This window comes from Polypterus senegalus, chromosome 6 (genome assembly GCF_016835505.1).
Source record: "Polypterus senegalus isolate Bchr_013 chromosome 6, ASM1683550v1, whole genome shotgun sequence".
Classification (NCBI taxonomy): domain Eukaryota; kingdom Metazoa; phylum Chordata; class Cladistia; order Polypteriformes; family Polypteridae; genus Polypterus; species Polypterus senegalus.
In genome coordinates this window covers 87,183,322-87,200,311 of record NC_053159.1, presented here as the reverse complement: position 1 = coordinate 87,200,311, position 16,990 = coordinate 87,183,322, and the positions used below count along the sequence as shown (strand labels likewise).

The window sequence follows — 16,990 nt, the reverse complement described above, 5'->3', positions numbered from 1 at the left end:
CAGCATTTATCAGGTTGTACAGTTTCCAGTGTTCACTTGTACTTTGCTGATTGTTATTATTTATGAATATTATTAATCATACATTATTTAAATTGTAACTTACCTCCTGCTTGTCTTTTACTACACCTAATTGCCTGAGGTATTAAATATATATGGTACAATACCTTATAAACAGCAGTAAGTCTCTGAGATTTGAGGCATTCTGACAAAGGCGACACGTTAATAAGACAAAAAGGGGAAAGCAGAGTAATATATTACTCTACCAAGACAAAACACCCACTCAATGGCACCTTGACACTCCCACACTTGTCTCTTTAGAGCGTCCAGTCAGTCATATTCTTGTTTATCATGGCATCAGAGAAAAAGAACATCTTGGATTTTGGTTGGACATGCGTGTGACAGTACTATTCTTGTTTGCACATTTTATTTTTTCCACGAGAGTACCCAAAGAGCCCAAATAAAAACGCAATAAAGACCAAAACAACCAACACTGTAAGTGTGATGCAGCAGCGCTAACCACAGCACCATGGCTGACATCACCTTGGATGACACCAGAGGGCAGGCCTGCTTTTAACTCAGTCAGTATCTGCTAAACAAAGCTGCCTTGTGCGGACCCTGAGGGTTATAATGCTTTGTTAGCCGTGCTCTAGAAAAACACTTGTAAAAAGGTTTTGGGTGATATTCAACATAGATAAGCACAGAAAATAAACTACATCTTAAAAATAACCACAGATGTTTAAATAAGCAAGTTTGTTTTTACTTTTTTGGCACTATTATAGGCATTTTCGTAAAGAAAAGCATACATCCTAAAAAGGTCAAAAACCTTAAGTGTATCCAACAAGATTCAGTACAAAATATACAAAACAACATTTGTGAAAAGCAGAACAAAATCACAAAGACCAATCAGGTTTAGTCTAAAAAACACTTGAGAGAAGGCAAATAGCAAAACGACAAGAATAGAGACGAGGTTAAAAAAAAACCAACAGAACAAACCACAGTTTTCACTCCTCTTCGGTGAAGTTAAAATACCACAAATCGACACACTGTCCGCACTTCTTTGTTTTCCTACTGGAAAGCACATCATTTCTAGATTTTAAAGAACTGTGCAAAAAATTTTGGTTAAACAGCTAACTGCAGAATTTAGTAAAAATACCTCTCTTTACATGCACTCGGTGTGCCTTTTATACTCTATATAAAATTATAAATCTCAGTGGTGATTCCGCTACTCTATAATTTTCATCTTTTAAATTTGTATCAGGTTGAGGTCATTGATTTTAAAAAGTACAATCCATCTAAAAAAATGTAAATCCAATACCAATAACGTGAGTCATGTTTTTAAGAATCGACAATCAAGGCTTTTGGCTCTGAGAAGACCTGATAGTGCTGTCAAAATCTAGAGAATGGAACCGACACATTTAAATAGCGAAGTCATCCTGAGATGTGGGGCTGAAGGCAGAGGCCCTCAGGGTGTCGAGTGAGTTGACAAGTATCAGAGTCCCAGTTAAGTGTTTCCAGCGCTTTGTGATGGGGTTCTTCATCTTGTCCAGGCCCATGTGTAACTCTTGGATCACATCACGATAGCTTTCGCCCATCTGAGCACTCCAGGTGAGCAGGAAATCATATGCAGGCTTCCACATCGCCTGGGAAGAGATACCAGAAAATAAAGTAAGTATAAGCTGCAGCGTTCACATTTGCAGTTGCATGAGAAATCAAACATTCCAATAGTACCTCCTCGCCTTTTCTATCTAGAGGATCATGCATTGTGTAAATCTGTACTTGGTGTTTTTGGAAATCAATGAATGCAGTACAGTGAGTGGCATGTAAGGACCCCCTTGCTTAAGATGTCTGCTACTGTGAGTAGTTAAGCAAGAAGATGAACTGATCATCAAAACGCACACAGTTAAAGATGACACATGCCTGTAATATTTTAAACAAAATTACACTTTTATTTGTATCGTTCATAGGTTTAAAATACCAAAAAAAAAATGAAAAGGGCCTGAAGCAAAAGTTTGGGCACCCTAAGACCCAAATGCTTTTAGTAGCCAGCTAAGAGTTTTTCAGTTGTTACTTGGGGTATTTTCATCCAATGATTCTAATTCTGCAAGATTCTTGGGCCGACTTGCATGCACTGCTCTTTTGAGATCTGTCCATTGATTCAGGTCGGGGGACTGTAATGAGAGCCATGGCAAAACCGTCAGCTTACGCCTCTTGAGGTATCCCATTGTGTTTCGGATCATTATCTTGTTGTAGGACCAATCCTCTTTTTAACTTCATCTTTTTTACAGATTGTGTGATGTTCCCTTCTAGAATTTGCTGGTATTTATTTGTATCCATTCTTTCCTCTACCAATGGCATGTTCCTTGTGCCACTGGTTGCAACACAAGCCCAAAAGCATGATGATCGATCAACCTCCATGCTTAATAGTTGGAGAGGTGTTCTTTTCCTGGAATTCAGTACCCTTTTTTCTCCAAACATACCTTTGCCCAGTGTGGCCAAAAAGTTCTACTTTGACTTCATCAGTCCACAGGACTTGTTTCCAAAAGGCTTCAGGATTGTTTAGATGTTTATTTGCAAACTAAATTTTGTGGCTAGGTCGCAGGAAAGGTTTTCTTCTGCTGACTCTACCATGAATGTCACATTTGTTCAGGTGTGTCTGTACAGTAGAACGGTGCACCACCACTCCAGTGAAGTTCTTTGGCAATCAAATGGGAGTTTTTATTTGACTTTCTAGCAATCCAAAAAGTTTTCTTTGTCTTCCAAACCTCAACTTGACCTCCACTAATCCTGTTAACTGTCATTTCTTAGATGAACTGAGGAAACAGCTACATGTAAACACTTTGCCATCCTCTTGTGGCCTTCTCCTGCTTTGTGAACATCAATTATTTTATTTTTCAATGTGCTAGGCTGCTGCTTAGAGGAGCTCATGGCTGCTGATTGTTGGGATGAGGTTTGAGGAGTCAGAGAATATATGCAACTTAACTAATTAAGGTCTGAGACCTTGGGAAAAGTGAGACCTCAGATATCTTCCATCCACTGAACAGTGTCATCTCCAGGCCGAGGAGTAGCTTCAGTGACAGACTGAGGAGATCGTTCCTCCCCCACACTATGCGACTCTTCAATTCCACCCGGGGTAGTAAATGCTAACATTATTCAAAGTTATTGTCTGCTTTTACATGCATTTTTATTACTATTTAATTTAATATTGTTTTTTATATCAGTATACTGCTGCTGGATTATGTGAATTTCCCCTTGGGATTAATAAAGTATCTATCTATCTCTTGGGGTGCCCAAAGTTTTGCATGGTGCTCCTTTACTTTTTTCACTGTACAATTTTACAATACAAAAACAATACACTAATCTTGCATAAAATGCTGAAATGAAATGTGTCATCTTTAACTTTAAGCCTTTTGGTGATCAGCTTATTTTCTGCTCACTTAACAATTCACAGTAACAGACATTTTAAGCAAGGGTGCCCAAACTTTTGCATTCCACACTGTCAGTCGCTGTCAGACTGACTCTTTTAAATATTTTTATTCAAAGACATGGGGTGGGAAGACAGAATTGCATTCTCAATTTGCCAACTTTAGGCAACATAGGTATCTCTGAATGTTCTCACTTGTAGATACAGTCTGGGAAATTAATAGTCATGAAAAAGTAATTGTTTTAAGTGGGTATGAGAAAGTTGTATGTTTTAAAGTTATTCACTGGGGAGTCTGTGTTTCCTAATCTTTTTAGAACACGCAAATGCAACAGAAATACACCTGAATCTCTAGAAAGTTAAGCAGGGGGTTAGTGCAGCTCTTGTAAAGAATTGCATGATGAAGAAACAGGAACTTTCAAAGATAAACCAGGTTAAGGTTACAGAAAACCCAAATCAGACAGTGCATACAGGAAAATCTCAATACATTAAAAACCCCAAAACACACATAGAATCATCGATAAAGAGGGAGAAATCATAATGTAAATAGCAAATTGTGTAGGAGAATCCAGATAAGTTGAGGACTTGGACAACTCAAAGAGAGGAACGTTTTTAAATGGCTAGGCTGGTAGAAAATGCATCTACGACAATTGGAAAGAAAGAGAAAGATAGAACCTTCTGTTAGATGCTTCCTGGAAGTCTAACAGGACAAGCATTTCATTTCCGGCGCCGCATGCGAGTGGCAGCCTTTCCAGCACCTCCGTATATGACTTTATCTTTTTACCTTTTTATCTCTAGTTTCTCTATTTCACTGATCACTTCTACCACTTTCTTTTATGTGGAATTGCTCTCTGGACACTTTTTACTATTTTTTACTACTTGACATGAATTTTTACACTCCGAGAATCGCCTATTCAAGTAGTCAGCTTAAAGCACTGAGAAGAAATGCTTATGCTGGTGTGGTTCCTTATTTACCTGACGAGGTAAGAAGACGATATCGGGGGAGCCGAGCCAGCACAAAGATAAAAGATAAGATTAAATCGAGACAACTTGAGAGAAAATGGCATTATAAACCGTCGGTGCCTTCTGTGATCCTGGGAAATGTGAACTCACTACCAAATAAGATCGACAAACTGGCTGTGCTGGTGAAAAATGTCAGAACCTACAGAGAATGCAGCTTGCTGTGTTTTAGTGAAACGTGGCTAACAACTACCATCCCAGATGCTAACGTGGAGCTACCCGGGTTTAGCACAGTTAGAGCGGACAGAGACGTAAATACCAGCAGAAAGAAGAAAGGAGGAGGACTCGCTCTCTATGTCAATACAAAGTGGTGCAACTCAGGACATGTAAACGTTAAAATCTCCACTTGCTGCAGGGACATCGAACTGTTGGCCGTATGTCTGCGCCCCTATTACTTGCCCAGAGAGTTTGGACACGTGATTGCTGTTATTGTTTACATCCCCTCGCTTAACGCGAGATGGCGAGTGACATCATCCATTCCACAGTTGCTAAGTTACAAACGCAGCACCCTGAGGCACTTGTGCTAATCGCTGGAGACTTTAACCATGTAACGCTGGACAAAACATTACCTGCCTTCTCCCAGTATGTGGATTGTAACACTCGGGGAAACAGGACTATCGACCTACTGTATGCAAACGTTAAAGATGCATACAGCGCCACCCCGCTGCCTGCGCTTGGGAAAGCAGATCATAACCTGGTTCTGCTTCAGCCTCAATACAAACCAAGAGTGAAGGCGCTACCTACAACCACACGCTCATTCAGGAAGTGGTCCTCTGAGGCAGAGCAGGCTCTGAGAGACTGCTTTGGAACTACAGACTGGGATATATTGCTTGGGTCACATAGTGAGAATATTGAAGAGGCTGTTGAATGCACAACTGATTACATCAACTTATGGACATTGTAGTTCCAGTAAGAACAGTATGCTGCTATGCTAACAACAAGCCATGGATCCATCCATCCATCCATTTTCTAACCCGCTGAATCCGAACACAGGGTCACGGGGGTCTGCTGGAGCCAATCCCAGCCAACACAGGGCACAAGGCAGGAACCAATCCTGGGCAGGGTGCCAACCCACCGCAGACAAGCCATGGATTACAAGTGAAAATCAAGGGCCTTTTGAACCAGAAGAAAAGGGATTTTAAAGGTGGTGATCAGCATGAGCTCAAGCGCGTACAGAAGGAACTCCGAGTCCAGCTCAGGGCGGCAAAAGAGCAGTACAGGAGAAAGCTGGAGCAGAAGTTGCAGAACAACAGCATGAAGGAAGTGTGGGATGGGATGAAGATTATCACTGGCTGCAGCTCAAAGCGGGGTGCCGCCATCGAGACAGACGTGGAGAGAGCAAACCAAATGAACAACTTCTTTAATAGGTTTGATCACCCTAACCCACTCTCACCTCGGAGTACTATGCCACACCCTCGACCCTCTGCAGTTCGCATACCAGGAGAAGGTGGGAGCGGAGGATGCCATCATCTGTATGCTACACCGATCCCTCTCCCACCTGGACAGAGGCAGTGGTGCTGTAAGAATTATGTTTTTGGACTTCTCTAGCGCCTTCAACACCATCCAACCTCTGCTCTTTAGGGACAAGCTGACGGAGATTGGAGTAGACTCACACCTAGTGGCATGGATTATGGACTATTTTACAGACAGACCTCAGTATGTGAGTCTCGGGAACTGCAGGTCTGACATTGTGGTCAGCAACACAGGAGCGCCGCAGGGGACTGTACTTTCTCCGGTCCTGTTCAATCTATATACATCAGACTTCCAATATGACTCGGAGTCCTGCCACGTGCAAAAGTTTGCTGATGACACTGCTATTATGGGCTGCATCAGGAGTGGGCAGGAGGAGGAGTACAGGAAGCTAATCAAAGACTTTGTTAAATGGTGCGACTCAAACCACTTACATCTTAACACCAGCAAAACCAAGGAGCTGGTGGTGGATTTTAGGAGGCCCAGGCCCCTCATGGACCCTGTGATCATCAGAGGTGACTGTGTGCAGAGGGTGCAGACCTTTAAATATCTGGGAGTGAAGCTGCATGACAAATTGGACTGGACTGCTAATACTGATGCTCTATGTAAGAAAGGTCAGAGCCGACTATACTTTCTGAGAAGGTTGGCATCCTTCAACATCTGCAGTAAGATGCTGCAGATGTTCTACCAGACAGTTGTGGCGAGTGCCCTCTTTTACGCGGTGGTGTGCTGGGGAGGCAGCATAAAGATGAAAGACACCTCACGCGTGGACAAACTTGTTAAGAAGGCAGGCTCTATTGTAGGAGTAAAGTTGGACAGTTTAACATCTGTGGCAGAGCGACTGGCATTAAGCAAACTCCTGTCAATCATGAAGAATCCACTGCATCCACTTAACAGTGTCATCTCCAGGCAGAGGAGTAGCTTCAGTGACAGACTGCTGTCACTGTCCTGCTCCACTGAGAGACTGAGGAGATCGTTCCTCCCCCACACTATGCGACTCTTCAATTCCACCCGGACTTATTGTCTGCTTTTTTTTTTTCTTCATTTTTTTTTTCATTTTTATTAATATTTAATTTAATATTGTTTTTTGTATCAGTATACTGCTGCTGGATTATGTGAATTTCCCCTTGGGATTAATAAAGTATCTATCTATCTATCTATCTAGAAACAGGGGTAAGGGGTGCTCTGCTAAAATGATTTGCTTTTTCTAATAAATAAAATGAAATTAGCTATTTTAACATATTCGTGTTTATCATGGCACCAGATGAAGATGATACCTTGTATTTTGGTCTGACATGCAACAAGGAAATTTAATGTACATGTTACAGGAGATTTGGAAACTAAGTGAAAGAAGAACATATAGCCTGAAAAGACCAAATCAAATGTTTTGGACTTGGTGCTTAGTGTTACATTGCTTTAAGTAAGAACCTGGATGAATTGAGAGCAGAAATGCAAAATGGATGCAGTAAACATCTTTAAAATGCTGGAGAGAAAACAAAAAACTACTGCATTCTAAAAGACAATATATGCTATGATTTATGGCCATCTGAACAATGCAATGAAACTAAACGGTTAAGTAATGCCAAAGTTGAGTGAATTAAAAGAAAAATGCCAGTGCTCTGCAGTGGCTCAGGAAAGTCAAAACCAAAGTCAAGTGGAGACTAAATGACATGGTTTGACAATTGTTGTTAAAATAAAATCTGACCATATTTGAAATGAAGAAGAGTTCAACAACCACAGAAGGTGAGAAACTGGCAGCGTGTTTTAGTGAGACATCCTGGCTGCAATTTATGCCAAATACTCCTTTACCAAATGCTGATGTAATGACAGTGAATATTTATGGAATCAAATATTCTCTCTCTTATTTATAATTCAGAATGACGAATAAAGTTTTCTTTCTTCCTTTGACATTAAACAGGTTTTTTTAAAGTTGATCAGTGTCAGTAAGAATTTTTACCACAAGAGGTGGAACAAGGTATACCTGAGGTGAATAATTTTTAGAGTCAATAAGTTCGTAAGAAAGTAAAGTGCTATTTCTCAGTGCTCTTTTATTTATTAATATTTCAAATTTTAAATTACAACAAGCCTTCTTTTACACTTCATCTCCAGTACACAATAAAGCCTGTAAGCATGTTTGACATACAAAATAGATTTGCAATTGTTAACATTTCTTACTGTTAAATCTCTGCTTAATGCTACTCTGTTTACATCCACAAGGTGGCAGTAAAATACTGTATCACAATAGTCTTTACCCCTTTTGAACAGCACTGGATAAAAACATTTTTACTTTATACACAAACATTTTGGAATGAGTTTTAAAATAATAAAACCCACTTAAATATAATCACAATAGTCATAAAGTTCAATGTATTAACTAAACTTACAGCCATCCATTTTCATACTTGGTTAATACGATTATCAAGGTCACAACAGCTTATCCAAGCAGCATCACACTCAAGACAGAAACAACCTTAGATGAGCCACACTAGTTCACACTCTCACACTGAGTGTCGCCAAATCACTTTATGCTAACTATAAATCTTTGGGATGTGGGAGGAAAACAAACAGAAACCCTCATAGACATATGGAGGATATGAGAGCACGAGCATGGCCAGGCTGGGATTTAAACCCAGTCTCCTGGGACTGTGACACAGCAGCTCTTACTTCTGTGCCATCACTTAAAAAATGAGACATAAAAGTCACCCCAGTCAAACCTTACTTAAAAGTCAAATTTATATTTTTCAAGTCAAAGTTATTTCTTCAAAATCATGATATTTGCTACATAAAGTTGCATTTTAAAGAGGTTTTTTGTAATATATTTATGGTTTCCTCTAGCTTACTTTGTGAATGCCGGACATGCCAATGGACTCATTATGGGTACATTTTTCAGGATTTAGACAAATAACCTATAATTTTAAATCAGCAATATGTCCAACTATGAAGACGAGGATACATTTAGAATAATCACTGAACCGTATTTGTACAAGTCAGAATATGCTGAGGAGAAGCTCCAACATATCAAAGTAGGAAGAAGAATCAGAGAGACAGAAAGCAAAAAATGCAACTGGAAGGTAGGGCGATTGTGAGAGAATAACAGTATCCATTGAAATATATGTGTCTGTTTTAGAAATGTCACAAAGAGAACCACTGAAATGGTTAAGTAAATAAAAGACACAAATTTACTAGGAGAATGGTTGATGTAATATACAAGATGTACTAGGAGATGATTTAGAAATCAGCAGATGCCCTGTAAATGAGAAGACTGGACAGTTGTCACATACACGAACAAGAGTGTAGAAGAATAGACTTTTATTTGTATAAGTTATTTAGGTGTAAGCCAACAAACAAATCACGGTAAATGTATGCATTAATCAGCACCATTATGTAAATTCAGTTCGGCCCTTATTTCTTTGATCATTCTAAAACAGGCTACTGTGATGAATGCTCCCTCTTCAGCATTTGCCGTAGAGTAAATAAAGGGCATAAAGTAGAAGCGCCATCCTGCCAGGTTCCTGACTAAGAGAAGTCCCATTTGATGACAAGATTTCTTTCTTTAATAGAGTCCCGATCAAAAGTTTAAGACCACTTAAAAAATGGCAAAAAATCATATTTTGCATGGTTGGATCATAAAAATCATATTTTGCATGGTTGGATCTTAACAAGGTTCCAAGTAGAGCTTCAACATGCAACAAGAAGAAATGGGAGTGAGACAAAACATTTTTTGAGTATGCAATTTAATGAAAACAACGATTAAACTGAAACAGGCTGTTTTACAGCTGATCAATAGTTTAGGACCATGCCTCCAAAAAAACCTGTAAACCCCCCCCAAAACAGAAATCAAACTTCCAAACATGAACTCAGTACTGAGTAGCTCCACCGTTATTGTTGATCACTTCAAAAATTCATTGCGGCATGCTTGATGCATGCGTTTCCATGAGGTGAGTTGGAACATTTCTCCAAGTGGTGAAGACGGCCGCACGAAGGGCATCTACTGTCTGGAACGGTTGTCCATTTTTGTAAACTTCCCTTGCCATCCATCCCCAAAGGTTCTCAATTGGATTTAGATCAGGGGAACAAGCAGGATGGGCCAAAAGAGTGATGTTATTCTCCTGGAAGAAGTCCCTTGTCCTGCGGGCATTGTGTACTGTAGCGTTGTCCTGTTGAAAAGCCCAGACGAGGGCCCCGAGTCATGAGGAATGCTCTCTGCAACATCTGGACATAGCCAGCAGTCGTTTGACACCCCTGCACTTCCAGAAGCTCCATTGTTCCGCTGAAGGAAAAAGCACCCCAGACCATTATGGCGCACCGTCCACTGTGGCGCGTAGAAAACATCTCAGGTGGGATCTGCTTGTCATGCCAGTAACGTTGGAAACCATTAGGACCATCAAGGTTAAATTTTTTCTCATCAGAGAATAAAACTTTCTTCCACCTTTGAATGTCCCGTGTTTGGTGCTCTCTTGCAAAGTCCAAACGAGCAGTCCTGTGGCGTTCAAGGAGACGAGGTCTTTGAAGACGTTTTTTGTTTTTGAAGCCCTTCAGTCTCAGATGCCGTCTGATGGTTATGGGTCTGCAGTCAACACCAGTAATGGCCTTAATTTGGGTCGAAGATCATCCAGTGTCTTGACGGACAGCCAATTGGATCCTACGGCTCAGTGCTGGTGAAATTTTTTTGGGTCTTCCACTTGACTTTTTTGTTCCATAACCCTCAGGATCATTTAAGAAATTCCAAATGACTGTCTTACTGCGTCCCACCTCAGCAGCGATGGCGCGCTGTGAGAGACCCTGCTTATGCAGTTTAATAACCCGACCACGTTCAAAAAGGGAGAGTTTTTTTGCCTTTGCCATTAGAACGTGTGACTACCTGACAGAAAATGACATGAATCCACATCTTTGCACAGATTTGGCCTTTTAAAGGCATGTGGTCCTAAAATCTTGATCAGCTGTAAAACAGCCTGTTTCAATTTAATCGTTATTTTCAATTAATTGAATGCTCAAAAAATGTTTTGTCTTACTCCCATTTCTTCTTGTTGCACGTTGAAGCTCTACTTGGAACCTTGTTAAGATCCAACCATGTAAAATATGATTTTTTGCCATTTTTCAAGTGGTCTTAAACTTTTGATCGGGACTGTATATTTCCAATTTATTTTGTACCACATGATGCAACAAAAAACTGGTGATTGGCGGTGCACATGGGAAAAATATGAAGTAATTGCCACTGAGCAAGAGTGTCTCCGTTGTAGGGAATGGGACATGCTATTTAAAACTTAGATGTGTCAGGGGTTGAGTCCTCTTTATTACATGAGGAGCAGTATTTGTTACTGATGAAGATTAATTTTCAGCTAACATTAATCATGAAGTCTAGGAGACATTTTCTACTTTCCAAAATTAAACTGGAACAAAAAATCAAAGCCCGAAGGACAAAATGGGCAGCTTTCATTACAGTAAGTTTGCAGGCCTGCTTTCTCTTTCTCCAGGACTTCCATTTGAGTGGCCACCTAAGCTCTCTAAGCCACAAATTTAGCAGACCATGGTGACTATAAGGAGGTCAATGCAAACTGTAAATGTTTTTTAAGTTTATGTTTACACCCTGGATATACACATTTATGAACCATTTTCTTGGTGGACAAAATTGCTCTACTTAGCTTCAGACACGTCTGTTTTAGTGCTGATGAACTTTCTTATATATTTCCAAACTCTACCCATGATGGAAGCCGTGAGCAGAAAGGCGATGGTGAATTGTATTCTTACCTCAAGAAAAATAGTTCCAAGAATCTGTGAAAATTATTTCTAGTTTCCTTTCATTATCATAAGATAATGAAGTGCCTCAAACACAGAATCTAAACCTTTGCTGCTTCAAATTGGATGCATTTGGCAAGTTTTAAGGCTTTTTCTATCATCTATGGACCCGTGTACCCTACAGCCCCATTGTAAACTGCAAAAACAGACAGTATTTCTAAAATTTATTTAAAAAAACTTCAATTTCAAACACAATTTTATGTGGCAAATTAATGTATACCATTACTGTGAAAAAATAACTGAACTTGTCCTTTAATGTTTCAATGTCATGTTTGAGATGTCTTATAAGGACTCCTATGTCATTCTCCAAAGCTGCACCCCAATTCAGATTAATGGGGACCCCTTTCCTCTTGTTGCAGCTGAAGTGAAGCACAAAAAAAACAAAAAACTGAATACTCTCTCCAGGGAAGGGAACAGGTAAGGCTTTTTTTTTTTTAAACAGAGAAACAAAAAATATGTTTGTGGTGAATTGTCTTTATGTCAGTGATAAAAGTTCACAAACACCCTGCAAGATCGAAGATATAACTAGTCGATGGAGGCATGGGCAAAATGATAAGTAAGAGTTGCCATTTAAGACATGCATCATTCTTAAGAAATACCCTCTGTGCTGATAAACATCCCCTCTAGCCTGCATAGGTCAGATGCCCGAGGATCGTTTTCCTCTGATTACTCCACTGCCAATGATACTTCTGACTGCCATCTCATGAAATTATGGTTACTATGAGTCTTAAGAACATACTGTACTTTCTAAATAAACAAATTAATACATTTCTGTGGACTATATACTCTGCGGTGGGTTGGCACCCTGCCCAGGATTGGTTCCTGCCTTGTGTCCTGTGTTGGCTGGGATTGGCTCCAGCAGACCCCCCGTGACCCTGTATTCGGATTCAGCGGGTTAGAAAATGGATGGATGGATGGACTATATACTGTACAATGTATATAGTATCTGGTATTGAGCCATTTACTAATGGCTATTTTGTATTTTAAATATGGTAGCTAAAATTAAAGTGTTAATTTGAAATATAAATGTAAATGTATCTGAATTTGGATGGACCTTGCTAATAACCATTATGAGACAAGAACTAGCATATTTATGCACCCAAAATGACATACCTCATTATCCAGCACTCCATTCTTGTCTCTGTGAGGCGCTTCATATGCTTCCATCTGATGTTTGGAGACCTTTGCCAGTTTATCTGCCAGTTCCCGCCATCGCCCAGCAACTTCTACAGCTGTGGTGAGCAAGACAAAGTCCTGGATGAGTCTGACCACTAGACCTTGGCAATCCATCTTTAGCAAGGCCTGAAATGAAAAAAAAACATTAGTCAATAGTGCTTCATTCACAAATACACAGTAAGGCATGCATAGCAAATACAGATGAGAACCAAAAAATAAATAATTAAGGAAGCTAGACAATGATGGTTCCTTTGTTTCCTCATAAGTAAGGTTTCAGGTTTCACAAGGTTTTTTTATGACAAATCAGCTCACCAACCAAAATAAAGGCCACACAAAACAATATTACTACTGTCTATTATTTCAAGTGAAATGAGAGCTCAGTACAAGTTGCCATATTTATTTCAAACGTTAAGAGATTTACATGCTTTGTTGAATTATAGACTCTCTGGTTACTAAAGATGGCACCGTACAATAATCAATGAATAACTTGATAGATGTCCAGCTCTACATTAATTAGTTTAAAAGTGCATGAGCTACACTCCCATTTGTAAATTCATCTGTCTAAAAATACATTGCCCAAAAACAGAAGCACTTCACATCACACATCAGATCTCAATGAACAAAATATTCAAATAGAAAATCTTTACTGGGTAATACTGTCTGTAGTACTAGGGTGCTGTACCCTGTTAGCCATAATGGATGGGGTAAGAAGTCAAGCAAAATGACACTTTCTCTTGGCTAACTAGAAAGATTACAATATGCAAGCTTTCAAGGCAACTCGGGCCTCTTCTTCATCTTGTTTACATCTGGCCTGAGTTGCCTTGAAAGCTTGCATATTGTAATCTTTTTACTGTGTACTTTGTTGAGAATATAATGATGTAACAACAGTCAATGGAAACCAAAATAACTAACCCACTAAGGAACTGGTTTCAACATCAAACCAAAAATCAAATCAAAAATTGAAATCACAGGCTGATCCAACTTCTGGGAGTTTCATCACAGCAACTCATAGAATTACACAGTTGTCCGTAAGGCCCCCACGTGCCTGTATGCACTCCCGACAACAAATGGGCATGCTCCTGATGAGCCGGCAGATGGTGTTCTGAGGGATCTCCTCCCGCACCTAGATTAAGACATCGGTAAGCTCCTGGACAGTGTTGGATGCATCGATACATAATGTCCCAGAGGTTCTCAATTTGGATTCAAGTCCGTGGAACATGCAGGCCAGTCAATGGCATCAATACCTTTTTCATCCAGGAACTGCCTACACATTCTGGTCACATGATGCCAGACATTGTCCTGCACCAGGAGGAACCCAGGGCCTATTGCACCAGCGTAAGGTCTGACAATGGTACTGAGGATTTCATCCCAGTACCTAACAGCAGTCAGGGTACCGTTACCTAGCATGTGGAGATCTGTGCAACCCTCCAAGGATACGTCTCCCCAGACCATCACTAACCTACTACCAAACCAGTCATACTGGATTATTTTACAGGCTGCATAACATTCACCATGTTCACCGCGTCTCCAGACTGTTTAATGTCTGTCACATGTGCTCAGTGTGAACCTGCACTCACCTGTGAAGAGAACGGGGAGCCAGTGGCGGGGCTGGCAATTGTGATATTCTTTGGTGAATGCCAGTCAACCTGCACGGTGATGGGCTGTGAGCACAGGTCCCAATAGAGGATGTCAGGCTCTCATGCCACCCTCATGGAGTCTGTTTCTGACAGTCTGGTAAGAAACATGAACACTAGCAGCCAGCCTGAGGTCATTTTGTTGGGCTCTCCTGTTCCTCCTCACACAAAGGAGCAGATACCGGTCCTGCAACTGGGTCTAGCTCTCCTCGTGTAATGGCTCACCTTCTGGTATCTTCTACATGCTCTGAGACTGTGCTGGGAGACACAGCAAAACCTCTTATGATGACACGTATGGATGTGCCATCCTGGAAGAGCTGGACTGCCTGTGCAACTTGAAATGGCTGCAGGGACTATCTCACGTTACCAGCAGTGACAAGGACACTAGCAAAACAGAAAACTACAGAAGAATCAGTCAGGAATGATAAGGAGAAAGCAACTGTCTGTGGCCACCATCTGCATATCCATTCCCCTTTTGGGGGTTGTCTTGCTGTTGTCACTTTCATTTGCACCAAAGCAGGTAAAGTTGATTTATAATCGCTTATGCTTCATAACTGGACAGATTGTTATCCCTGAAACTTAACTAACTTGGTGTTAGACTCTGATGCTTAAGGGTTCCCTAATTTTTTTTGAGCAGTGTACATTGTTTATGCCTGCTGGCTTTCAGCTCATTGATCACAATTTGTTTTTTGTGTAATTTTTCGCTAAACTTCTTTTGCATTACAATACCAACAAGGAGAGCCATGGGTTAAGTGTCCACAAAAAGAAAAGTCGGTCACTTCTAACCTAAGGGTAAGGGAGATTTTAAATATCATCATTTCTATTAATCTGGGTGACTGACTGCCTTTTGTTTGCATATCAGCCTGAAGTCCACAAAATTTTTACAATACATTAAGACCACAGAAATCTTTATTTGTGTGGCCAGTTCAATTTAAAATGTTATTACTTTACTGTTTGAGAAATAAGCATATATGGGTCATAGCTGGGTTGTAATTTCACAGAGACTTGATGTCTTGTATATTAGGAAATGGGAGTAAAAAAATGCTCCTAACTCACTCAAAAATCTGAGAGTGATGCAAATTTAGTCCTACTATTAGGAATAGAAATAGTATCATTTTATCAATTTTCATAATTTAGGAAGTGACTCTTAAGTAAGATTTAGGAAGATGGCATTGAGGCAGAGATCAGCACACACATCTCGGAAAAGGCTGAATGTTAAATTGCTGGACAACAATGACCTCGTAAAAAGATACTATTTGACAGAGATAAAATAATATGTGTAGCAAATCTTGTTAGTTATGTGATCGTTCCATTTATGTGATGAGAAGCCATGTCCTAATAGCCAGAATTGAAGTACTGGCAGCATTACATTCTTTGGCCACAGGGAAAATGCAGCTTTACAATAGCAAAGATTTAAGCATGTCACAGCGAACGGTTTTTTGAATTTTGCACCAGCCTGGGAATGACGTTAATCTGCCTCCATCCCTGCATGTAGGCCCTCCAACCTGCAGGGAAAAACTTGGGGGTTGGTGGCAGAATTGGCACTCCAGCTACCATAACAAACCTCACGCTGTTCCATTCCACTCTATCTGAACTAGTGTGGTGCTCAGGTGTCACCCGTTGCATGGCTGCACTCGGGTCCTAATCAGGATCCTGAGTTGGTTTGTTGTGCGGTGGGTGCGGCAATGCACTGTATCAGTGCGTGCTCCTAACTTTGGATGCGCTAATTAATATATGCCCCCAAAACTCCACATAAGGTTATATTCAAAGCAAGCTGCATTTATGCAAATCACTGGCTTTCCTGGAACTGTTAGTGTGACTGATGGCACGCACGTAAAGATCACTGCCTTAGCTACAGATTAGCATGCATATGTGAATAACAAGCATTATCACAGTATCAACACACAAGTGGCCATGGATGCAAACTGTATTGTAGAAGCAAGCATATTACACTGAAGATATGCAGGGCTAAATGGGTGAATGTCACACAAGTATGCTGAGCCCTTCATTCAACAAACTCCTGGAATATTCACATTACACTTTATAATCCTGGGAAAGTTCAAGAAGGCAGACGGCATTGGATAAACAGTGCCTTACAGATATGGTATGTGACTCTCGATGACAAATGGAAACACTAAGAGAGTGACCTAAACAGTGTCGGAATGGCCGTGACTGGTTTCAGTAACTGTTACGTAACAAAGTGTTTCCTATCGCCAAAACAGCAAGAAGGGGATTCCTCTAAAAGTATGGCTATGGATCATCCACCTTAATAACAGGATAAGTTTCTGCATGTCTATCTGTGTGTCCATCCAGTTGCTACGTCTCTTTCATTCCAAAAAATGGTGCATTGCAAACATTAACACTGCTTTAACGAATCCCATCGCAAATGGCATATAACAGAGACATACGCGTTGCATGGAGCACTGTAAACAGGAGGTGTAGCACATCTAGTTCATTAAATAATCGCACCAGTTTT

The 16,990-nt window shown here is 40.4% G+C and overlaps 1 protein-coding gene across 3 annotated transcripts in view; it reads right to left on the bottom strand.

The window, feature by feature from the left end:
• Positions 1-731: 731 nt before the first annotated feature.
• The window catches only part of LOC120531251 (SH3 domain-binding protein 4-A-like), an 86,630-nt gene continuing 70,371 nt past the window's right edge, over positions 732-16,990 (bottom strand). For all 3 annotated transcript variants that reach the window (XM_039756500.1, XM_039756499.1, XM_039756498.1), the window contains 2 exons: positions 12,818-13,006; positions 732-1,640 (listed from right to left, as the gene is read on the bottom strand). In XM_039756500.1, the coding sequence (XP_039612434.1) occupies positions 1,416-1,640; positions 12,818-13,006 (414 nt within the window). In that variant the 3' untranslated portion in view covers positions 732-1,415. The remainder of the gene's footprint in view (positions 1,641-12,817; positions 13,007-16,990) is intronic.